The following is a 26,815-nucleotide window of genomic DNA, read 5'->3' on the forward strand; positions in this document are numbered from 1 at the left end:
TGTCTTGGAAGAATGCGAATCATGTTAACAGTCCCAGTGATCCATGTATTATTTAGAGGCAATCGTTGAAACAACGGTTTAGACCTACTGTGAAGCCAACCAGGTGCTGTTCATTTTGCTTTAAACCTTGGTGTAAGCTGCTTGAGATGTGAACAAATTTGTTATGAATTGAATATGATTTTATTAGATACACGATTACCTTAGCTAATGGTTATCAGTCAGTTCGTATTTAGGGTGTTTTATCTGAAATAAAGGTTTGCTCAAAAAGCACACGTTCTGTGCATGTCTTTGTTGTTTTTATTAATGAACTCCCAATTTACTCTGTCAATTGAGTTAACTTGCTTGACAGTTGGTAAGAGTTAGTGAGAATCTTTAAGATTTACTTTCCCCTTGTCGGTGCAGCAGGTGCCAAGTCCGTGAAATACTACACCGTCCGTTGTCGTTGTCATCCGTTTACAATTCTCAAAACAGTGGCATGTCCCCCGAGGCTTTGATTTAATAGAGAGCCTACCACTCAAGACGGCAAACTCACGGCTTTTGTTGATTGTTGTGGCCAAACATGCCAATCAGTATTTAGGCCAGAGTCCCATCACTTGGTTGCGTACTTTGCTAGCCCAAGCTCTGGGGCCAAGACACCAGGAAGGCCTCCAAGGGACCACAGTTTTACATTTCGTTTCAAACATTTGTTATTTAGGGTGCACAAGAGCACATTTTGATGCCACTGGAATACCCAGTATGAAAACAGCTCGAGTGTCGTCGTGGTATTGAACTACCCAGCATAACAAATATTATGATCTGTCCTGGACTCTTCTCCTTGGGGTGCAAAGGTCAGGACGGCTCCGGTGAAAAGTTTCGATTAGAGGCGAGTCAATAAGCAAAAAAATATTTCTCTTTCAAAAACCCTTTATTGTTGTACATTCCAAGGAAGACACATGACGAATTGGAATATTGTGTAGGAGGAAACCCACATACTGGGAGAAAACCTACGCAATCGGAGGGAGTCGCCATCTCCATCACATAGGTGACAGGTGCTTATGTTTGAAATGACTTAATACATTGTAGATTATAGTTTATACAATGATTGTAGTACATAATTTTTTGGCTGCACCACTCCGAAAGCCCCATACAAGAAGAGGACCAGGAGATAGGATAGTAGCACATGATCAACTTCTTGACAAGATGTCACAAAGAAACACTGATAAGTATCCTTGCAACACAATGCTAAATTGAGATCAAACACAATAGACTCAACTACTCCACCACAATGGTTTGAGTTAGCACTAAACCTCTTCATGCATTCATCATGTTTGTAATACAGCTATTGTATTAAAACCTATTGTTCATGCCTTCAGGTGAGCCATGTGAGCTTACAATAGGTTTGGTCACTGCTGTTGCTTTGCACCTAATTTGAATAACAAAGGAACCATATTTGTCATGGCCACTGGACAGAGCTGGCTGCCACCTAGCATGACAAAAGGAGCAGTTCTGACATGTCATTTGCATGACAAAAGAGGTGACCTTGACAGGGAAAAGATTAAAAGTCGACTTTGCTCTACTTTTTGCCAAGTCATGGAGTCTACATCTCATTTGGACATTTTTTTCAAAATATTTACATACAGGATTTACAAATATATTCATACAGGACAAAAGTTTTAAAACGTCTAAAAGTTGACGTTTTTAAATTACACTTTTCTCAATCGATTCAGTATAAGTTCAAAATTGTCAGGACCATTGTGCTCACCTATTGTCCAAGGAGATGTACCCATGGACAACATCATCATCATCATCATCATCATCATCAACAATTTGGGGTCCCTGGTAAGCCGTAACAAAACATGCATGACACCATTGTCGAATGACACGCTTTGACAACGGCTCACTATGTGACCACTGGGGAAGGATCAGTTTTTTTTAATTTTCAATAAAACAGCGAGAGTTTATCAAACTGTTTTAGTTCAATTGAAAAGATGTTTTGGTATTTCAAGAGGGAGGAAATTCAAATTCAACATATCACTGCTGGTCATTTGTCTCGAGCATGAAGGTACATGTATTGAGCAACTGAGCCAGCCAGTGTGATTATTAGGTCCAGGGCATCGGAGCCCAGACCATGTCAGTTGATTCTGTGGTACTGATGAGATTGAGAAACAGTATGAAAGGCCTACAGTTCCACCAGACACATGTGTTCTTGTTTCGTGGGGTCAGCGAAACAACAACACATGGACCCCATGTCTAAAGTGATGGATGTACCAGAATAAATATCTGATGAATTTGGTGATTTTTAATCAGAAAAATAACTTTTACCTGAAAATGATTTCAGGGTCCTCGTATGCCTAAGGCAGCTGTTGGCTCCTCTGGTAAGCCACAAACAATCCATCCCCCCAAATTGTTGCTCCTCTATCTTAAGCACAAAATTTATCTCGAAAATTATTTTGTTTGGGTTCTGACATGCCTTATCATTGGCCTTGTTAGTCAGAAACAACCCAACCCCCCATCATTTCAATTCCTTCTTTGAGGAGTGTAAGATTTTGAACCATGTCACAAGTCAACATTGAATTTTCATTAAATCACCATTCAATCAGATATTTTGATAAAACGCTAAAGCCTACGGTGACAAAATACAATCTAACCGCCGTACTGTTACTTGACGGCGATGGGAGCATGGTTGGGATGTGCTGGGTCAACAACATCCTTCTCCCTTCTGTGGGATGGCTCATCATGCTGAAAAGAAGAAGACAACATGAAAATAAGGTTGTTCCTGTAGGTGCACATGCTCAAGTAAATAATTCAATGTCAAGGGGCCATTGTGCTGGTAACCGGAAAAACGCCGACCGACCGACCGACCGACCGATCGACCGACTGACCTGCCAACCTACCGTCATATGCAGTATCCCTTTCGCTTCTCTATAGCACATGTATCTGTGTAGTGTCCAGCGCAATGGACATGATGGAGTCCGACGTGTCGGACAGCAGCAGGTCATGTGAAATGAAATTGTAAACAAGCGCACGTGCGCTGTTCAAATGACAACAAATGCATATTGCGCGTTGCAGTTCATGCATTGCATCGGTCAAGACACTCGAGTAGAAAAACTACAGTGCATCATGGAGGTATTATTAACTCCATGAGTGCATAGATTAGGCCCAAATCATGTTTTTATATCCACCGACCATGTAGACAAAGCATATCTTTAGAGTATCGTTATCAGTTCCCTACCGCGTGGGCTCGTTTTCCCGGTATAATTGACTGGAGATGCTGCTGTCAGACACGTCGGACTCCATCACGTCCATTGCGCTGGGCACTACACAGATACATGTGCTATAGAAAGCGAAAGGGATACTGCATATGACGGTTGGTTCGCAGATCAGTCGGTCAGTCGGTCGGTCGGTCGGTCGGCGTTTTTCCGGTTACCCATTGTGCTGACTGTATAGATATCTTGTAGTAGTAGACAATTCATGCTGGTTAAGCAATGTGCTATAGGTTTCAGACAACGAACTTTTCGAAAACATCTTCTCTATTAAACCTTCATTCAGGACTGTGTAAAGTGTGGTTCATTCTAAATCCAGGTGTTTTAGAATACTAATTACAACGCGATTTTCATCAGAATTGCACAGATGATAGTTTTGACCTTTCTAAAAAAGTGTGTTGCCATTATACTGCTTATATCAAAATGTAGTAAAACAACACAGTTTTACATCTTTCTGTACTGCATGGGAACTGAATGCATTATACCTATCATTCATGCGAGATTTACCATATTTTATAAAGGTTCCACTTTACTCCAGAAAAGTATAATACCCTCACTCCATGTGACCAAGAAATTCATCAAGATTATATGATAAACTTTTTCTTGAACTAACAAAATTCTAACTGCATGGAGTTTGACTGATGGTCATTTGTCTCTGAATGACGTCTTGCAACCAGTTATGATAAATTCCTTGCAAAGATATAATGGAACGATTTCAGGGAAGTTGACCTAGGTCAAAGAGGTCCTATTGGCATTGCAAGGACTGACGATGGGCAAAGGGATACTCTTCGACACAATTACATTCTATCATTTTGGCCTACCCCGCATTGATATTTGGTCGGTGCACATTAGCACATGTAGAACGGTCTTCAATTCACGATCTATAATCTAATGAGTATAGCACTATCGACTGGTGTTGAATTGGGCAGACATAGGAGTTGTCGCCCTGGATAAAGCATCCAGCCCTTTTGTTTTTGGACAGATTATGGTGCTGTCTTGGTTCTATAGAGACCCTGACCATAACTACCTAAAGGATCACTACCTAAGGGACTGAGTCTTCAGTGCCTGGGCAGTTTTCCAAAGAGAGGGAATCAAAAGGCAGCTGCCAAGTAGACAAGATAAAGTTACACAAAGTCGCCAATAGGGGTCTCTCACATCTCACAGTATGTCGAAACTATTCACGCTGTACGAGGGATATATATTTAGTGCTGAATCTAACCTGTCCCCGGAGTGCTCTTACTTTGCATATTAGTCACCTGAAGATGGCCAATTTATCACCCCTCCTCCTGTCCCCCTTTAACATGATTCAAGCTCTCGGTGTCATTCCTTTGACTTTGTAAGTCTAGGATATTGAGGAGATAACCAACTTATCCTGTTTACAACCAAGAAGTTTAATCTGCTTGAAGATTAGAGGTGCTCTTCTCTTCATTACTGTAATCACTTTGAACATTTCAAAACAATCCAGAAACTCCTCAGCAGATATCAGGTAACTAAAGGCTAACTTGACTCCATGCATGTTTTGCTGGCCATTCCCACCAAAAGAAACTGCACTCCTCCATGACGGCCAGCATAATGTATTGTGCGACGTCACAAGATTGTATGTCAGGACAGAACGAGTCTGTTGTGGTGAGGTGCGTCATTTTCAGAAGCGCCCAACGCTACTGTCACTGCCTGTATGGAGACCAATTACTCAATGACCTCAGCAGTAATGCTGATTCCTAAGTCGACAAAGCAAGGAATCTGTGATGATTGCGGGTATTGGGAGAGGCAGACTAATCTGATGAAGTTGTAATTGTCATCATTTGTAGCTGCCGGTCTAACTGGATGTTTTGTCAGCAGAAGGCTCTGTAGATGACCATTGGATATTTCTCCCAGGTGCAGCCCCCAGTCGACCGATGGTGACCAGAAATAGACCACACCCTATCGCATGCCTATCTCAAGAAAATGTGTAAGACAGGTTGCTATGAAGGATTCTGGTGGACATTTAAAAATGCTACAGTGGCTTAGGCTTCAGCATTACTCAAGTTTTGTTGATCTAAGACCAGTTCTGAATAATCAGAATTTTTATGCACTATTCGACACCATGATACATGTTCAACTTGGATAACAGATGGTTAGCTAAATTGAGTTGGCCATTGTCGAGATCACGCCTCCTTATTACTGTCCCGCTGCCACAATGACGTTCCTACGAGAAAAGGGGGTCTTGAGTACTACCCAATGGCCAACGCTAAATTGGTACTCTTCCTTTGCCCTCCCAGTCCCATTTGTGTGGAAATTTTCTTGCAAGTATGACAGTTTTCATGTTTTCAAAGCATTTTTCCTTGTAAAAACCATATTTCTGAATGATGCAATAATGTGGAAGAGCAAGCTTACATGTGTAGAATGTGTAACACATGAGGTTACGAACATTCCTTGTTGTCTAGTTCTTTTTGCAACATTGCATAGCTTTACTAATTAAGATTGGTCCAAACTATCATCACCGGGAGTTTGATGAAAATCGCACTGTAATTGGTGTCGCAAAAACAGCGTTGGAAAATTGTTCCTCAACTTCTAAATCAGGCCATTGGCTACACCTAATCAAGGACATTTGAAATCAAGAAAAACTGAAATTGATTTGTTTATATTACCAATGTGATGGCATCCTTCCGAAGGTATGAGATAGGCTGTCCTCATGATTGCTGCAGGATATCATGTCAGGGCTCTATGTCCGTAGCTTTCCCGAAGTCAAGAGAGTCCCTGTGGAGTCAGATTGTCATTATAGTCTATTAGATGATTGTCATTATAGTCTATGACATTTAGTGTCCATTAATCCATCCACACGCCCCTGCGAAATTCGACTGGAAATTGTCGGCAAAAGCCGGCAATTTCCACCTAATTCCAAACTATTTTTCCTTGCCAGGAGGCTGGAATTAGCTGGAAATTCCAGAAAATGTCAGGGCTGGAGTTTGGCGGTATTTTGGTAAATGGCAGTGCCAGAAAATGCCAGCTCTGGAAAAAGCTGGCATAACCTGGCATTAGCTGGAACCTTTAAATTTCCAGAGCTGGAATAAGGTGGAAAAATCTTGACCCAGGCCTTCCAGCTGATTACCAATGTCAGGGCTGTCATTTATTGGAAATAGCTGGCATTAGTTGACATTAGCTGGAAATTACAAATTCAGCATGCAACGAGGAATGTCAGGGCTGTCATTTATTGGAAATAGCTGGCATTAGTTGACATTAGCTGGAAATTTAATATTGAGTATGTGACCTGCTCTACGTTTGAATCGATCAGAGCACTGCACACTAATAAACAGGCGTTTTTTGTCACTCAACAGTGACTATGATTAGAATCGTTGTGATATGCAACAAGAAGATCTCTTGTCGTGGAGTAAAACCAATAATCGCTTAGTTTTGACTTTGCTGATTGCAATCTTGTCACACGCACCTGCGATTATCACCACAGACAGGCAATTTTTCACATGCAAACATGATTGCATGTTGATTTTGCTTGATCCCAGGCCGTGCGATTTCCAATTCTAATTCAATTTTGATGGCATCTGCAATTATAACTGCAAACAAGCAATTTCTGTCACACAGAAATATGATTAAAGGTTGCAGGTTGATTTTGCTTCCAACAGAGGTTGCTAGGATGACCAGTTCTTGTTGCGGGCACCTGAAATTATCTATGCAAACAAGTGATTTATGTCACTTGCAAACATGATTGCTGTGGCATTATCAAGTTTTGAGCATATGCCACTGACCTAATCCCTTAGTTTTCTGACACAATCTTGTCACACTGTTATAATGTAAATATCATTCTTGGTGTGTGTTGACCATGGACTTACACGAGCATAAGAGGCCCTATCATATAAAACGTAAGATTATTGCTTCACTGAGGCTCCTTGCAGACACCTCTGCCAGGCGGACACTTCCTCATTGCAGATGGTTTAAGTTGCCACATGACCTGGGTTGGAGTGCTCGTCAATGCCGACTGGCATCGTCAGGGCTCAATGCCCATCCTGGAGACAGCACGTCATTTACATCATAGCTAATTGTGATCAGTTGATACGATGACGTCATTGACAATCACTGACAGGAAAATTTTGCCTCTCGTTTAATAATATAGATAGTGCAAAGTATTCACATTGTAATATTAGGCTCGTAAGTTTGAGGATCATGGATTGACCAGATTGGTGTGAATTGCCCCAGGGCCCATGGAACATATGTAGGCCTATACCAATTTTAAGTCCAGACTTTATGAAACGTGCCGCGCTAACAATACGGCCGCCACCGACGATGGACGCCACATCATCGCATAGGCTCACAAGGTGAGCCAAATAAAAAAGAGGTGCCGTTTTAACTGGATACCGTGACATCAACATGATGTTAACCACACATAGCACACTCTGTCACTTTGATGTCTGGAGGGCAGGGTTACAGACGGGACTGACGTCCAAAATGGATGTCCAAATAACATCACTGCACGACCTTGAAAAGAATGATGGAGCAAGCCGACTGTTGATTGACTCCATCACTTACATGAGTCATGAGCTGTGGACATCTCCCATGCAAAATCTTACAGTTATGATACCGTCCGGGTCTACGATCATGCATACAATAATACAGGCTTACAGCACATACACTGATTCAGGCTTCATCATATGCTAAAAAAACAACCTCAAGGCCTGTCCAGATTACCCTTTTTGCATTCATTTGAATCCTTATGTGTTCCAATTCAATTTGTGTAAACTTTGGATATCTTGATATCGAATTCGGGGTAAAAATCAAGAAATAAGAAGAGCTCCCACATGATTTCTTTGTTCGACTTGAAAATTCAAACCTACCAGTTCCTGTCTGAGGTGTAATGCATCATGGGATAGGTCAGGTGATAAGACCACATGATAGAATTGCATAACATAATAGCAATTTGCATAATGCCAGCTTTTTCCAACAATTGTCAGAAACATCGAATTTGAAATTTCCAGCTAATTCCAGCTCTGACAATCTCATAGTAAAGTGACAGAGATTTCCAGCGCTGGAACTTTTACGAAAAGTAAAGTTCCAGAAAATGCCAAGAATTTCCACCCCATGGATAAAGTTCCAGTTTTTGTCAGCTTTTGCCAGCTATAACTTTTCGATGAAACTCTCTAAATTCAAAGTGTCAGCTTATTCCAGCCAAGAGCTGGAAATTCCAGCTATTTCCAACAAAATCCACCTAAGGTAAAATTCATTTCGCAGGGGCAGCAAACACTTTCCCTTCCACATCTTAGCGAAGATTCTCCTTGAATTAGTCTGTCAAGGCATCGTTTGCTGAACTGTGGTTTGTCACTCCTGCACATGGATATCCCTCAGCGCAACCATTCTATCCACTGAATCCACTCGACTCTCAGTCGTCTGCCCGTATCTGTGAGCGACTGGAAAACAAAATTTAAGGTCACTCCATTGTTCTTCCATAATTAACGCACTTGTGCCATATAAAGGGCCAAATATGTAGATTTCAGCACGGGCACTGCCGTTCTGTAGAACTACAAATACCAGAAGCACCCAGTTTCAGCAAACTCGAACTGTTCTTAAAAGCATTGTGCATAACTATAATTTTATTTTCCTGGACCACCAGTAATTACGAACGGCGTACCCCTAAGTTAAAGCCCTCACTCAGCCCCTTATCTCATCGCGTCTTGACATCTTGTTTGTCCCAAAAGTATAATTTGCAAGTTTCGGGTTAATAAGTCTCGATATCAACATCGGTTGAGAGGCGACCCTACTTTTAACTCTTACCCCAGTTTATGCTGGGAGCTTTCAGTTGAACTCATGGAACTCAGATTAGCTGCTCAATCAGCACTACAACACGAGCATTTTCAACCGGTGAGCGCACTGGGAGCTCCTGACTGCTTCTCAGAGACCCAAGCCATTACACAATTTTATTACGTTTGTGTTTAGTAAGGAGCGATGCAGTGACAAAACCATATGGATGGAAAATCTAATAGCCTGTCTATTTTCAGTGCAGCCACAGAACATATGGAATATTTATTGGCACACCCTATAAATACACTTTAGGGCTGAGTTCGTTTAGTTTCACGAGTATGAAATATGCAGGTCCAAGTTTCCCAATCGACGTGCAAAATCTCCCTGAAGATGCTGAAGTCTTCAAGCAATATGGGGATATCGCTAGCATAATGCATCTCTGCCAGAATAATCGGGTCGAACTCAGCCGATGGGGTTTTCACCAATATACTGTCTTATCTGTTTATATTTACCATATATGCGTTGGATTCCTTTGTCATCCAAAATCTTTGAGAGTCACATCTACCATAGCACGAATTGTAGATCTTGGTTAAGTGGTTGGGCCTTCTCGACAGCCATCATCTCAATCTGCAGTCGGCTGATAACAGAAAAAATACATTCAAGGACCAAGCTCAAAATGAATAGATTGAAACCAAAAGATTTTTTTCCTTTTCATTTGGGTGAGATGGTTGTCACTTCAAGTGTCAGGTTTCGTTTTCATAAACTTTCTGGCTTCACATTTTAGCCCACCTTCCAGGGTAGCTTATACGATACCGTTTGACATTTCTTAACCACTTGACCTAGAAGGTTTATACTTGGTGTGTGGGTACCCCCAGGCAAGACCTTCTTTCAAAAATGAAAATTAGCGCAATTTGACTGCTTGTCTGCCATATAGGCGGCACTCTTTGAAAACCTATTTTTGGCTATATCTTATGAACGCTGCCAGCTAAAATCATGACATTTTTACTGTGGGTGTATGTCATAAGGGTGCTTCACTCAAACAGGTTTTTGATTTGACATACTTTTCAAGGTCTCAGAGGTTGAAGTTTGTTCTCGGCTTTGCCATCAGGCAATAGCGGCACATTTCATAACCGCTGGTGTTACTGACTTGAAATCTTGTACATATGTACCACTAGGTCAAATGACCTCAGAGACTAAATTTTGATGTGATTTGATTCCTGGATTGGCCACCAGGGGGCCGAAACCCGAAACACAAAAAGTGCTATTTCTCCGGAACTATAGGCTGGAGTATTTCCAAATATTTATCGTAGGTACATCTTGTAAGGATACATGACATTATACCCAGGTTTTTGATTTGACGTACTTTTCAAGGTCACAGAGGTCAAGTATGGAAATTTCAACAAGCATGGCACGTTTTCTTACTTATGTGACCTAGACCATTCTAAACTTGTACAAAGATGCCTCTTGGCGAATCCGACCCAAACAACCAACTACAGTCTAGATTTGATTCCAAATGTGGCCACCAGGGGGCAAAGGTTAAAATATCATCAATGAAGTCAAAAGCACTCATCATGGCCATTTTTGTTCCATGTCAACAAGTGAGCACAATGGCCCTGGCCGTTTCATTTCATAAAGCGGCACTGCTGGAAAGATGCTCATAGGCCTTTTCCTGGATCAAGTGGAGTGAAGATGTCTTTGGTTAACGGTATTTTCTTGTGGAAAAATGCTGATCAGCCACACTCTTTGGCAGGCATAATCTTCATGATTCCTGGCCAATTTCATTTGTTGATCTATGATCACCAAATAGGTGTGAGCACATAATTTGTTCAAATTGCCTTGGATTTTTATGTCTGATATTACTAATAACCATACATAAAATGTAACTCATGATTTATCCAACTAATTAAGATCATCGAGGTCAATTTGCCCATTTGACTGTTATTTGAGCTCTCTCATTCAGGTGGTCTCACTCAGGGATAAAAGTTCATGACTTGGCCTCCAGGGTGCGGGTTCGGAGACACAAAAAATGTGTTTCTCTCCTTAACTGCTGGTTGGACAGTTATGAAGTCTGTTTCATGAGTAGATATGATATCAACCAGGACTAAGTCACTGATGCTCACCCTGTAGACTGCAACATTGCTTTTGTGTCCCTTGTCCTTGTGTCCCTTGTCATTCTGTCCCTTGTCCTAATGTGTACCTTGTCCTTGTGGCCCTTGTACAATGTTGGCTCGGGCTGCCTAAAAAGAATCATATTTTTTGTTGAGGGGTTTATCTAATTTCTACAGCATGATGCGTTCACACTGAATCCGATTTAAAACTGTCTCCAGAGAGCACTCTCCAGAAAACGAATTGGCTATACACCAGTTTTGAAACGGCTGCATGGAAGTACCACACTAATGGCCTAATGCGCATGCAATTTGATTTGAAAAGTGCAACTCTTGATGCGTATTGTATAAACGTGCTATTCGCGGATGAATGTCCCTGCCCTTTGTTGTGATTTGAAGATAATAAAGACAGGAACAAGCTAGTGTGCATGCCCCTGCCAATAGTTTTAATACGTATTAACGCCCACACCACAAGTTTCAATGAGAATCAGTCAATGCGAATTCAATAAAGCACATTTTATTGTATTCTGGAACCAAATTGGTTGAAGTGGTTTCAAAACAGAATGAACAGAATTGAGTGTAGCACCCCAATAGGTATAAAAGTTGAAATTGTAGGACAGATTGATACTTTTTTCGGAGTTATTTTAACATCTTTGTAATGTTTGTTTTAATCCAGACGTAATTGACGACTAAGTGATGCTTACCCTGTATGGCACCAACATTGGCAGCAACCTTGGGGTCCATCCAGTGTCTTCTTGGCTCTCGAGCTGGAGGCCGGCTCTCCTTCTTCATCGCCGTCTTGTCGATTTCAGCGGGTATATATGTTAGCTTTGTGAGGCACAAGGAGGTTGAGAACACTGTTGTTATTCAAAGAGCCCAATGTCTTCGTCATATGTACTAAACTGGTTTAGCACAAGTCCCACACGGACACGCCTGACATTTCGTCCGACGAAATTCCGCAGGTTAACAACAGGCCTCTGACCCCAGTCATTCCATCCCCCTCGAGATCAGGTAGGGGATCGCTGGCCAGCTATTGCTTACTATTGTTAACAGTCGTAAGACTTATCCCGCCAACACTCTAAAACAAGGGGACCAATTGAATGACTAGCGACACGCAACCGTTAATTTTCCCCCATCAATCAACCACAATGACTCAAGGGGAACACGTACTTTGAACCTAAGTCCATGTCATCACCGTCGAAACTTAGATGAGGACCGCAGAACAAAGTGGCAAGCATGCCTGGGACCCAGCCACCGTGCTTTGGACGTGAGTTAGACTCAGTCGCCAGACACGATAACCGAATACACCAAGCGTATAGCTTGAATCGAACCCGATCTATCATCGTCATTGGTCACCTGGCCTGGCCTGGACAACTGAAAGCTGAAGAGGTTAAAACAGATGATAAGATGAACCAAAAGAATAACAACTATAGCTAGATAACTACGATAGCTAGATAACTACGATAACTACTCTAACAACTAGAATAATGACAATAGCTACAAAATGAGCAAGTCACAGACACACTTCCAACTCTCACAACGGTCACCATTGTCTTCCCCCCCCCCCCCCACATGACCTCCCGCACCCTTTTCCTGTCCCGTCTCAAACACACACACACACACACACACACTCAATATACTGTGGTTACGACTTTTGAACATCCACTCACATGAATTGCTGATGGAGGTGTCACTGTCAATCTATATAACATGTTCAAAACTCGGTGTACATTTTTGTGCATTTTACCAAAAAATATTCTTGGGATAAAAAATGGCAAAATATAGACAAGATGGTTCTGAATCCTTGATCTCTCAGGAAAGTGCGCATGAAAAGGTCCTTGCAATTGGAATAAAAGTTGTATGTGATTTGTGATATTTTTTAAATTTCAGTATTAGTTCATAATCATATACCTCATTGATAAGGCTTGGTCTATGACAAGTGTTTGACTTGCTTATTGGTTTGTTATATTTTTCACTAGTCATACTTACAATATTCAACTCTCAGTGTGTGGCTTCTATCAGTTTTCACCACGTGATATTGCTTGGAAACCAAATCACTGAATGCAGGCAAATCTACAATTAGCATTGTCAGTTAATTCTTTAGCTCGCTGGCAGATTGCTTTAACTGAGAGTGACACATTTTGGGACTGACTTCTCATTTGTGGTCTTCAATAGCATTGTTTTACTATTTTATTCTAATAACGGTTAAAAAGATTTGACAGTGGCAACTCAATCAACAGTTTTGGCAAGTTGTTACTTGATGCATACCCTTCATCAGATCATTTTGCGGTTCATCCAAAAAATCTTCGGTTGCAATTGCGGACAAGGTTTGTGGCATCTGTAATGATAAATCGAACAAATGCATAATGCACTATCACAGCAATTCTAGTGTTTTTTTGAGTCATGAAATTACTGCCTAAATATGATGTTGAAATACATCATTTTTAGTCATGAATTACGTTTCCTTCATGGAATTGATGGACTTTATTCCTTTTCCTGATTTAATGGCCCGATTGTACTCTCCAGTTCTTTTGCGCCAAAGGATGCATTCTTATATCTTTTGTCATTCGACTTGTGGCACCTCTCAACCAATCGGAAAGTCAGAATCTATACATACCTAAATGTAACCATTCACCTTGCAAACCATACCAGCGAGAATCTTTGGTTGCAATTGCGGACAAGGTATGCAACATCTGTAATGATAAATTGGTACAAATGCACAGTTCCAAATTCCTTAAGTTGAGAGCATTGTCTCATTTTTAGCTCAAGTGACCTTAGTAGAATAGCTATTCGGTAGTGGTGTCTGACCGTCAGTCCCTCGATCCATCTGTCCTAGGGGGACAATTTGACTAAAACTTTGTGCACTTGATTTATTCTTCATTTCAAGAATTTTTACATACTTCTTGGGTTCCAGGCAGCGATCTTGAAGCCAATGGTTGTAACTATATATAGTGATGATATTAACATTATGAACCATCAGAGTTAATTGGTCCGTTACCTCCCCTTGGTGAACGAAGTCCAGGTCGGCAGAGTGGATCGAAAGCTGATCAACCCAAGATGGATATCAGGGGTGATCATATATTATGATCGGAGTTATTGACTTGACCAACCTTTTAAGGTCACAGTGTTCAAATTTCATCATTTTACCAGCTGGTGGTATGTTTTGTCATTGTTCAATTGAGATGGTTCTTATTTGGTTCAAGGATGAATCTAAGTGCCCTCTAACAAGATTTCAAGTCAGTGACACCGGTGGTAACGAAAAGTGCCGCTATTACCTAACGGCGATGCCGATAGCGAATTTTGACCTCTGTGACCTTGAAAAGTAGGTCAAATCAAAAACCCGGGTTATATTTCAAGCACCCTTATGATGCATCTACAGTAAAAATTTCATGATTCTAGCTAGCAGCATTCATAAGATATAGCCAAAAATAGGTTTTCAAAGAGCGCCACCTATATGGCAGACAAGCATTCAAATTGCACTAATTTTCATTTTGAAGAAGGTCTTGCCTGGGGGTACCCACACACCAAGTATGAACCTTCTAGGTCAAGTGGTAAAGAAACATACCACTCTTTTGTCAAAATTAACGATCGACGACGACGAAAACGGACGACGGAGACGCCGGACACCACATTATCATCTAAGCTCCCCTGAACTGTGAGCTAAGAATTAAGACCAACGCATAGATGGATCCATGTTCCATTGTGTTCATGAAAGTACATGTGGGTCAGGTCTAGACCTATACATGCAAACCAAAACTTGCGCATGACTCCACTTTGCCAATCTAAGAAACACCAGAACTCATTCAAAACCCACAAAATAGAGGCACTTTGACTAGGCAGAGGAAGCCACTGCTGGCCACAACAAACAAGCAGCAAACAAAAGACTGCATGGTCGCACACCACATGTTCTTTTGTTCATTTTGCCTATATTTAGGTTTGTACGGGTTCGCAGTGACTTCCTCCGGATGGGCTCCTATGGTAAAAGTATTACCCGGAGGACATTGTCACATCTGGTCTGCATGGCCTCCTGAAACAGATAGGGTTCTGGTGTCAGAAGTTAAAATGGTTCTTGGAGGTAGATTCTTTCTCTTTATTGAAAAATACAAGGAGAAAATACAAAGACAAGCTGCCCTCTTCAAAAATCCATTAGGCCAACAAAAATAAAACATGAATAACGTCAAGATTCAGTTAGACCGAAGGTGATACCCACCTTGTAGAAGATTTGTGCTAAACACAAGTAATTTTGCTATTTCAGAAGTTGAAATAGGTCAAAATTCGGGCAAAACCATGTGCACCTTGCTGCAATGATTGTTCAGCCTGCACTACACAGTCGAAGCCAAAGCAAGCATTGGGAGGCATAAAATGTGACAGGTAGTGGTTTTATGTAACACTCCCACACATTCTTTCAAGGTTCACAATGTATTTTGTCCTCCGAACAATCAAACAAAGGTGTCAGATGACCAAGGCTAATCCAAGTGCAAGTTGGTAATGTGATATAATGTTGAATATTTTTTGGGAGCAGCTAGCCTTAAGCTTTTAGCTCCCTTTATAATTGACGCAGATGACCACATTAACTTGAGTTCGCATTGAATGGTTCATCACCAGTATGAACCAACATCCCTCAGATGACCAGATTAACTTGAGTTCCCATTGAATGACTTAATTATCACCAGTATGAATCCACATCCCTCAGATGACCACATTAACTTGAGTTCCCATCGAATGGTTTGTCACCAGTATGATTATGAATCAACATCCCTCAGATGATCACATTAACTTGAGTTCTCATTGATATGTTTATCACCAGCATGAATCAACATCCCCTCAGATGACCAATTAACTTGAGTTCCCATTGAATGGTTTATCACCAGCATGAATCATCATCCCCTCAGATGACCAATAAACTCGAGTTCCCATTGAATGATTTATCACCAGTATGAATCCATATCCATATTGACTTGAGTTCAAATTGAATGGTTTATCACCAGTATGAATCCATATCCATATTAACTTGAGTTCCCATTGAATGGTTTATTACCAGCATCAATCAACATCCCCTCAGATGACCAATTAACTTGAGTTCCCATTGAATGGTTTATCACCAGCATGAATCATCATCCCCTCAGATGACCAATAAACTCGAGTTCCCATTGAATGATTTATCACCAGTATGAATCCATATCCATATTGACTTGAGTTCAAATTGAATGGTTTATCACCAGTATGAATCCATATCCACATTAACTTGAGTTCCCATTGATTTTTTATCACCAGCATCTCATCCCGAAGATGACCACATTAACTTGAGTTCCCATTGCAGTGAATTGTTTATCACCAGTATGAATCATTATCTCTCCGATGATCTAGATGATCACATATGGGTTTATCACCGAGTATGGGCCGCTGCACCCCCCCCCCCCCCCCACCCAGGTCCCCTTCTTTAAAGGGACAATATAGGCAGCAGCTAGGCAGGCAAGATAAAGTTACACAAAGTCGCCAATAGGGGTCTCTCATATCTCACAGTACGTCGAAATGATTCACGCTTGTAGGAGGAATATGTTAAGTGTCGAGTCCGACATGACCAAGGCCTTTAATGTGTGTACTAGTGACGGTAGACTCGTCACTTGATAATGGCCAAACTAGCCTTTAGTCCCACTTTAAAAGTAACAAATCCTACGGAGGGGCATCCTTTTTTTTAAATAAATGTAATCTCAAATCTTCCGAAGACTCATCCTGACAACATCTGGCCGTTTCACTCGATACATACTTACTGCGTCAGGAGAAGTAGAAGTCGTTTTGTAGGCCCTGTTTTGCAAGAGGATGCAAGCATCCGGAGAGTTATCCAATCCGCGTTAGCAGGACATGTGATGTTTGAGATTTCGCGGGAAATTAAATCATAAACATACGTACATGTGCAGTTCAAATGGTGAACAATTACGGACTTAGGTTTTGAAAAGGGTTTCTTAAAGGGGGACTATAGGTAGGAGCTTGTAAGAGCTGCGGTAGTGTCACAGCTAATAAACCATGTCTTTGAGGGAAGTTTTAGGACATAGTCAATCAGAGAAAGTAAGTAGCCTACCACAGAGCCCAAAAAAGTATGAGGAAAATTAATAAAGACTGTAGAGTGTACTCTAAGTAGGCCGCTATACTTGTCCCAGCTGAAACCCCAGTTGATTGCGACAGTGCTCTGCCAATAAAGGATTACATCTCATTCCTACACTCTCGACCTGACTGAGTTCAGAATACACCCCCATCATTCGGAGATGCTCGGAGACACTCGTGAATCTACATTGCACTATTCTAGGATGGGACGGAGAAATTCGATCTACCATGTTCTTATGCTGAGTGTTGACTGTTCTATATATCAAATCCTACTTGCTGACTTTGAGCTGGTAATCTGTGGGTCAGTCTCCGGTCATGTAATGATGAAGCAAAATACAATTTATAGTGTCTACTCCAGGGTTGTGACTGTCTTCGGAGAGTGTGTGACTAACATACATAAATTGGTCAATTTGACACATACAAATCTCTCCGATTTTCATGATCAAGGTCTGGTTGTGGCAGCATCTGCAATCTTGTCAGGTCTGGTTGTGACAGCATATGCTGTACTATCAGGTCTGGTTGTGACAGCATGTTATGGTATGGTTGTTGCACTATCTGCTGTCTCTTCAGGTCTGGTGGTTTGATTTCATGCAATCCCTTTCTGAAAATGATCAGGTATTCACCATGTGAAAATGAGACACATTTTTCCTAAGGGTGAAGACAAGGTCCACCCTGTAAGAAACATGGTGCACTACGTTGGGCGAGAGTACACATCTAGATCAGACAGAGTATGCATAGTGAAGGGGCGGTATGGCACATCCAGCAAAGACTTGGTACACTCTCTGGCAACATGGCGAGCTATAGGCCTATCGACATCGAGGTAAGATTATAAAGCTGATTTTGTCCGCAAGTGGAATACCAGTATTATCTCATCCAGGAAGACAAGGGACCTGATTCGCCTTGAGTGAGGACAGCATTTTTGGGGACGAAGTAGCGAGGCTAATTCGTATTTCCCACGTAATGAACTGATGGTGGCGTCACCTGTTATTTGTAGAAAGAACTCCGACATCCCTCGAAGTGTACATCGAGGATGTAACAATTCGCTAGAAAAGGCTAATTGCCATCAAAAATTACTATCGCATCATCAATAGTAGGCAAGTCTGGTACAGTGAAATAGATGATTAGTGCAATCATCATAGCCCAAACGTCAATTCTGATGTGTGTGCCGATTGGTAGTTGCTTGCTGGTTTGTTAAAAACATGGTAAAAGAAGAGAGAACAACTATAGCCTAACTAACTGATAACTCTTGACTTGAGTCTTCATCTCTTTGCTACTCTCACTTTTCAGCTTGCTGTCCTGTGTAGGCCTACATTTGGATGTCTATATGATATGCACTTATGCACTGCATGCCAGACATGCATCAGTGATCATGTACTGTGTAGTGTGTATAGAGAGTGTGGCAGTGGTGCACTTGCTGCTGTAAATAATGGACCTTTTCGTCAAAAACAAACAACAAGGTCCAGGGCCCAAACAACAAGGTCCAGGGCCCACAAACAGAACAGATCCGCATATAGGCTGGCGACGGATATTCGGAACACATCTGAGACAGAGGGCGTAAATTCAGCTTGGTCAACAGTCAATGTCAATGTCAATGACTGTCACAAGCCTCTGGCGCTGTGCCTGTGTTGTGCAAACCGAAACTTACCTTAAGTTTTCCGGTCTCCATTGCTAATTTGGCTGCTTGGCGTAGTAAAATATAACACCTGTGGCTGTGGCCCTTTGAGGTCTGGTGGTCAGCGCCCAAAAAAACTTCTTCAAAATATCAGACAGGACTCTGTGAATGCGTCATAGTCCAAGCCAAAGCTGAAAAGCTCAGGGGCCCCCTTCTTGAAATCCTGGATCTGCCTGGCCTGCTGGGTGAATAATGCTCATCTCGCCCTTTGAGGAGGAATAGCAGCTGGAAAATAACACATCAGGGCAGTGGGAAAGCTGAAGAAGAAGAAGTGGGAAACTTCTTCCCAAGTCTGAGCCTGTTCATAGTTTGGAAAAAGTATTCTTGTGTGAACTATGCAACTGTCCTATCTCTTAATCTGTTTGTCTTCTTCTTATAAAACATAGGCTACCCCATTTTATTCGTCAGCTGACTTGCATTAGCCATTGTGCAGTATATCATGATCTGGAAAGTTATTTGGTTTCCCACTCTGGGCACATGATCTTCCTTCTACTGTGTTACAAGTTAAATCTTTCGAAGTGCTATTCAAGATAACCATTGTTATGTGTTTTTTATTTTCAATCTTATTTGGCTGGATGCCAGACGAATGTGAACTAGAAAGTAGGTTTCTAGGTTGACAAGTTTCTAATTATACTCCATACTGAGTGAGGGGAATTGTACTGATAGGAGATCATGCATGTGATGTGGCATATTGTCATCGTTTACCCACTTGTTGGAGGAGACAGTTTTATGTGGTGACTCGTTCAATTTCAGTGGGATGTAGAAGGTGAAAAAAATGTTTCTTTTGACAGGTATCGACATTGCAGATGTCATGCCTCGAAAATTTGGCGGTTTGTTGTACATTACAACTAGCTTATATCTATCTGAAATCTATTTTGCAGGTGGTGATGACTTTGCTCAACTATTCAATAATTACGCCCGTCTTTCTGCTGTGACCCTCAAAAAGGGCTTCTTCAATTACTCATTAAAGACTCATAGTTCGGAAACAAGAACTTCTTCAGAATGGAGGATTATAAATACTTGTTCAAGGTTGTCCTGGTTGGAAATGCAGGAGTTGGAAAGACTTGTTTAGTGAGAAGATTTACACAGGTAAATTATGACTTAATTTTGTTCCCCCTGGGTTTCATGTCAGTCTGTGAGTGTGAAGCCACATCCAGGAGCACTGTGGCAGGAACAAAACACATCCAGATCATGTTGTGCCAGTTGGTTTGTTCCACTTTCAAATTAATTTTGCGCAATTTTGCCCAAAGTGTGAGTGAAATAATATACCAGTGCCTGGCCTTCTCTGAGAAGTCTTGAAACCCAAGGACTGTAGCTACAAATGTAGAAGGGTGCAGGGGGGCTTCCCCAAGGGCTAACTCAAAAACATATTTTTCATGCAGATTTTGGACGATGTACATGACTGATGGAGGCCAAAAGCTATGGGCCTGCATCCCTGTTTGTCATACTAAGGCCTAGTAAGGAGATAGCAATGAAATCGTCTTATCTTCTGAACTAAATTCTTTGTATGAGGCTGACAGTCTTCTATCATTTCGTTTCAGGGTTTATTCCCACCGGGTCAGGGTGCTACGATAGGAGTAGATTTCATGATCAAAACTGTTGAAGTAGATGGCGATAGAGTTAAGGTACTTGTGCTGATGTATTCTAGATGTTTGAATTGTTTGATGAAAGTCAATCAAAGGCAGAAATTGATTTGTACAATGAGCGAGTTAGCTGTTGACTTCGTAAACCAAATGGACCACATCACCCATGTCACTTATGTGCCACATTTTGACGGCCATGATTCGACGTATTTGTTGCTAATTATAAAAGGAAATGTTTCTAAAGTTTTGTTTTCGTCCATTTTCAGCTTCAGATCTGGGATACTGCTGGTCAGGAACGTTTTCGTTCGATCACACAGAGTTACTACAAGTCAGCGAATGCATTAATATTAGTGTATGACATCAGCTGCCAGCCTTCTTTTGATTGTCTTCCTCAGTGGTTGAGTGAAATTGACATGTACGCTAGCACGAAAGTATTGACATATCTAGTTGGTGAGTACATTTGATCAAATCCTAGGAAGCACAAGGTGAAACTCTGCTGACTATGAACTGTGCACTGCCACCTTCTTTAAGAAACACCTTAACAGAATAGGCTTACGAGAATCTGCTCGATTTGAGTGTAAGGAAGCACAAGGTGACTCCAGCTCATGTGCTTCAGACCTGCTTCCTAATACGAGGAATACTGGACAAGGGACACCACCGTGATCACAAAACTCGGGGCGTGGTCACAGAACTCTCGGGGAAAAGCGGACTTTGTTGTTGCAGAAAGTGTGTACAACTAGAAATTGGTGTGCTGGACACAACTTATCTTTTTACTACATGTAAGAGAATCTCTATCCTTGGCAAGACGAATGATGTTGATGATAATGAAGACCAAATCAAAGAATAATCTAGTACGATTAGATAAAACAAATGCTGAAATAGATTTGTTTGTGTTCTTATGCCTGAATTTCACACACTTTTCTTCCAGGTAACAAGACGGATCGTGTAAACCAACGAGAAATTCCTGTGCACATTGCCGAAGAATTCGCGAGACGTTATGGGATGCGTTTTCTGGAAACCTCGGCAAAAGAGGCGGATAATGTTGAACGTTTATTTATGGAGATTGCTAAAGAACTTGCGCAACAAGCTCGAGAAAATGACATACGACCACGATATGAAACGGAACTGACCGCAGGAGCCACTGCGCCACCTAGTAGCTTCACTACTTGCTGCAAGATATAAAGTTGTGGCTTGTTTACATATCATCAGTTTCGAGATGAAGTTTCTACCTGGCTGCATCACATCTGCAAATTCACCTTATTCAAGAAAGAAAACAAACTGGATTTTGAATCACTGTTGATGTTATTGTAATAAAAAAACCTGCTTCAGTAGTTGAAATTCCAATTTAGCTCAGTTCAGTATTCATACTTATCCAATTTCTAACTCTCCCAGTCTTGATGTGACATGTGTGGATTTGTGACTGGCAGATTGATGTTGTGATGTTTTGACACTTTTGGGCATGAGGTAACATTTGACAAACCAAATTCAATGAGGAGGCGTAGTAGCTACCAGGCTTCATTCGTTCTGCATTATTTTAGCCCAAATTGAGACTGAGGGCATGAAAAAGGCTGTGTGCACTTTTGATGACCCAATTAGAAAAAAATAGGGAGTCTGAAACAGAAAAAAAGGCAAATGGTTTCAGGATGTGATGTGGTCATGTTGAACAAAACCTTCTCTATGATTGTCATTCTGTGAATGAATGTGTGTGGTTTTCTTTTTTTTATAAATTCAGTTGGTGTGAAGTATGATTGTGTTGCAATAGTGTTCTCGGGCCGTGCAATTTCAATGGATATGTTGTGACTGAGAGTTATGGAGTTTTTGCGATCAGCTTTGTGTACTTCCAGGTTGAGGTTATAAGGGTTAATGTGGGTGCATGTAAAAATGGAATATGCTGAATGTGTATTCGAAATTCTCAACTGATACATTTCAAACTAGTCGAAATCATACATAGCCAATTGAGTATTCATATAAACCTTGCATTTCAGTTCTTCACTTCTACAGAAGATGTGCTGTCCCTGTTAAATTTGGGCTTACTCGTGTCGGCTTTGTTGAAGCACTATACTAGACCCACCAATTTTCGTTATTTGTGTCATGATGTTTGCTTTGAAACGGTTTCAAAAGTAGCCTTACTGTGAGAAATAATTTTAACTTTAACCTGATTTTAATGTAGCGGTATTTCAATCCCATTTGTCCAGGCTTAACCAATTCGTTGTTGGCTGTGACTAATTCTAAAATAGATAAAAATGATGCCAAATCTTTCGTGTGTCTTTTATACACTTACCAGTTCACAAAAAACGTACACCATGCACTGTGTGTTATCGTTAATATTCAAGGATTTCACTGTTTTTGTGCTTGTCTAAAACATTGTCAATATTTTCTTATTTGATAGATCATTCCTATCGTAATACTCAGTAAATTACTACAATTTTAAAGAGCTAGGGTGTTGGCACTGTTGTTTTGCATGCCTTGTCAAAAATCTAATAACTGTCGAAAAAATAACGATAATCCTTAGCAGATTATTCAATTCACCAAATTACCATGCCTCACAGCCCAAGTCTTCCTGTTGCACTTGTTGATAAGTTGGTCGGGTACCACTATTTTTTGTTGAGAAGTGTGTTAAATTATCTGGTTATTGTCCCACCCTCCTTATTTTTGTGATACACGAAAAAATCATTTCAAAAATCATTTTAAGCATGGCGTGTTGGTCTTTCATTCAGGTGATTCCTATTTGTCGTGGTCACATTGGTCACCAATCTTAGCAATACGTGTGCCAATTATGATGCTGTATCAGTGATTGTCATAGCTAGATGTTCATACATGTATGTAGATGTTAATATTATTCAGTGTGACATGGGAAATGCAAAAATTTGACCTTGAATTTTAAAAGTGCTTTACAGATGCAACACATGTGGCTGATGTGTGCAATTATATCAAATGCCGTGTGGTTTAGTTTAAAATTAATTCTAAGTAGTAGTTTGAAATACTAAAAATATCAATTTATGAGCAAAGCTTTCTTCAAAAGTCTCAGTGTGGACATCATCAGCTCTATAAATGATATTGAGTGACCCTTTGAGAGGGATTGACCTCCCAATCACAAGAGGAATGACCGATTGTAAGTTCAATGGAAATTTTTTGCATTGTTCTTGTCCAAATGTTTATGAAAACTAGTGTTGATAAAAGTGTAGCTTCGTTATAAAGTAGGCTTGGTTATCTTTCAACTTGGTGTAGAATATTGAGTGGTGATGCGTCGTGATTCTTTCTAAGTGGATAATGTGAATCACTACTTGCTGCACTATTATTGCAGGTAGACATAGTTCTAGTTTAGCTTTCTTCAGAGGAATTTTGTTTGGTTGCTCGGCTGACCGCTGGGTACGAGTGGACTCATTTTATAGTGCTGTGTTCATAACAATTTGGAACTTGGAATATGCTCATCTGATATGATGGTCTATACTCGTAAGTTCTTTAGATTTGCAAACAATGAGTCTACTGCATTATGGATGTGAACTTCTGTGTAATTAGAACTTGCAGGCATTGGTAGGCAGTGTCTCAAAGAAAATATATGCCTCTCTCTCAGTATGCATCCGAATAAAATCAAATACTTCACAGTAAAATCAAAAAAAGTTTTAGTCACTGGCATGCAGCTCATCGTCCAGTTAATTGCCATTGCTCAATGTAAAAGGGGACCAAGTACAACGTTTTTGGAGACACCTTTTACTGGAATATTTCCACCATGGAATTCCTCCAGTTATGTGTTTTAGTCTGCTCCAGCTTCCATCTAAACCAGAAACTCACTATTAGTTTCTGATCGGACGTAATTCTCTGAAGTTAGCTGAGTTAGATTTCTGCTTGCTGCATCTTGACGTCTTATTCTGATTTCAGTAAATCCGCATGCAGTGTTTTACTTGAAATGTTTGTATAATGCTTTTTATGACTGTACATAAAATTGCATCATTATCTAGAAAAGTGCAATGTATCAATTTGGCATTGTTTATGAAGTTGTATAAATGTTCAGAGAGTGGGAAATGCTGTGTAGTATTATCATCATAGGTCAGTCGACTAATACCATAATGTGTTAATTTTATCGCTGTGTTGGAACAATATCTGTGGTTGATAATTATAAATGTGAACAGTTTTATAAGAAAATACCCACTGTTTCTTTGTAAAAAGCTACATTGTCACTGGCCTTCATCAGAGTTTTATTGAAAACAAGACAATCTGAAACATATTTGGCTTCAGTTGTTTTGAAAATGAGTTGTGAACACACCGTGCATTCATGATAACAAAAATTATACTTCTTATACATGCAGCTAATAATAAAATACAAAAACTTGAAAAAGCTTCCACGGCCCAAAGTAGCTTTATGCATCGAATGAACGCGTCTATGTGTAATTATTTGTCAATATACACTATGCATTGTATCTTCTTTTATTTTGACTGCCAGTTTTATCATTATTTGGATTTCAGCGTTTCAAAGTCATGAGATGACAATATGATATCACCCACCAACTGATATATTGCAGCCACGATTGTTGTCTACCGTGCTCTGGATTCCGAATTCATCCGGTAAATAAATATGGTGCTTTTCCTGACTGGGGATACTACCCAGAAGACCCTCATCTGGAAAGAGACAGATTGGCAATGGCAATTAGAAAAGTTTTTGTTAGGATGCATTTACAGCAGTTTTGATTTGTTTGTTATTCTATCCTCTGGTTTGTTTGTTTTCATTGTCTTGCTAGACACACATGGTCAGGATCAATGTGGTCATATATATATATAAATATATATTCTAGATCTTTTCATTGTACAAGATTCTAGGCGGAAGATCTCTATTTCATTGTTATTATACATTATTTTTGTGATGTCTTATGATTTCTGTATCTTTCATAAAGGGTTAAAAGAGAAGAGAATGGAGTTGTGGGATGTGGGAAACCACCGGGTTTCCTGCTGTTATGGAATCAAAGCTTTACTATTGCATAATTGCCTGAGATGTTCAATTGTTTTATGAACAGAACTTCTGAAGCTTTACCCTTGTATTTGTACTGGGCTATTTGGCTGTTATTGCTATACGATACTCACTACTGCATGATGTTTGGTCAGTGGCCTTAATTAAGTACAAGCTGATGTCATTTATATTTCCGTTCTGGGGTTTACAAGTTGTCATCTAAAGCCGTTGTCTTCTGATTGGTCTCTACTTGGACAAGTCTGGACCAAATTCCAAAAGGTGTAAACAGCCTTCATCGAATACTGAATAGGCTGATTCAGGGCCTCAATGTATGTTTCAGCATACGGTATATCAGCCCTGAATCAGTCTTTCCATAAAATGCACTTTCGGCTTAAACGCTCTTTGCGAATTCTGTCCTTCGGGTTATTTAAAAGATTTGTATTGTTGAATTTTGTGTCCTTTTATGCCTGATGTGTTGCCCGTGTCGTGGTAGCATGTTGATGCAAGTCTTCTGTATGCCGAATTGTATTATTGTTGCTTATATATGTATAAGGAAATACGTGATAAAGCTGGTCAGATAAAACTAAAATCTCTTCAATTTATTCAGTAATTCTGGTCAGAATGCCCTTATTCGCTGACTGCAGCAGGCTAGTCTTCAGCAGCTATTCTCCTACAAGATGCCAACCGAAGTTTTACCACAGTAGCTAGGATCTCCAGGCAGCTGCATGTGGCCTCGGAGAAGACCTGTCACAAAGGGGACAAGTCTGGAGTATACAAAGTCCATATTGTACCAGTTCATCATGTCTGGAGTGTATCAGAAGCTTGATGAGCTGCAAATTCGAAGATGGTTTGTCCACATTCCTGCAATAGCCTTTGATATTGGCCACCGCTCATCTAGACACTTGGTGCAATCACATATTGACAATGGGAGTGTGCTTTGATATATCTGCTGGAAGTAATTATTATCCAAACAAACTATTGATTTTGCTTGTGAGACCAAGCAATATTAACTAATAAGAGATAATCACAAAACAGTGGACAACTCAACAGCTATCTATCAAAGGACATTTTAATAAAACTGATGATGCATGAGCAGTTGTACGAACACTTGTCACCTCAAGTTCAAGATGTGGTGTTGTAATCCCCAGTTGTAGATGAGGCATCATCTCCTCCAGTTTAATGAGACAATGTCACCAGCAGTTCCAGATGAGACACTGTCACCTCGAGTTCAAGTATAAAGCTAATGTCACCTCCATATCCAAATGAGACACTGTCACCTCCACTTACAGATGAGACACTGTCATCTCCAGTTCAAGTAAGACAATGTCACCACCACTTCCAGATGAGACACTATCATCTCCAGTTCAAGTAAGACAATGTCACCACCACTTCCAGATGAGACACTGTCATCTCCAGTTCAAGTAAGACAATGTCACCACTACTTC

General features: G+C 40.6%; 1 protein-coding gene and 1 long non-coding RNA gene across 4 annotated transcripts; one reads left to right on the plus strand and one right to left on the minus strand.

The window, feature by feature from the left end:
- Nucleotides 1–8,468: 8,468 nt before the first annotated feature.
- LOC135493715 (uncharacterized) lies at nucleotides 8,469–13,411 on the minus strand. Its single transcript, XR_010448282.1, has 5 exons — nucleotides 13,340–13,411; nucleotides 11,776–12,452; nucleotides 11,087–11,203; nucleotides 9,479–9,603; nucleotides 8,469–8,635 (listed from the first exon to the last, which is right to left on the minus strand). It is a non-coding gene; the product is annotated as an uncharacterized LOC135493715 (long non-coding RNA).
- A 4,800-nt stretch (nucleotides 13,412–18,211) lies between these two features.
- LOC135493527 (ras-related protein Rab-30-like) lies at nucleotides 18,212–25,942 on the plus strand. Of its 3 annotated transcripts, none has more exons than XM_064780918.1 (5): nucleotides 18,212–18,267; nucleotides 19,727–19,934; nucleotides 20,387–20,470; nucleotides 20,695–20,878; nucleotides 21,357–25,942. In XM_064780918.1, the coding sequence occupies exons 2-5, from the start codon at nucleotides 19,848–19,850 to the stop codon at nucleotides 21,608–21,610; spliced, it is 609 nt and encodes a 202-aa protein (XP_064636988.1). In that variant the 5' UTR covers nucleotides 18,212–18,267; nucleotides 19,727–19,847; the 3' UTR covers nucleotides 21,611–25,942. The 3 variants fall into 3 exon arrangements, with proteins under 3 accessions (XP_064636988.1, XP_064636986.1, XP_064636989.1); XM_064780916.1 differs by having other exon boundaries at nucleotides 18,233–18,375; XM_064780919.1 differs by lacking the exon at nucleotides 18,212–18,267 and adding an exon at nucleotides 19,533–19,611.
- The last annotated feature ends 873 nt before the right edge of the window (nucleotides 25,943–26,815 follow it).

This window comes from Lineus longissimus, chromosome 9, assembly GCF_910592395.1.
Source record: "Lineus longissimus chromosome 9, tnLinLong1.2, whole genome shotgun sequence".
In the NCBI taxonomy this organism is placed as follows: Eukaryota; Metazoa; Nemertea; class Pilidiophora; order Heteronemertea; family Lineidae; genus Lineus; species Lineus longissimus.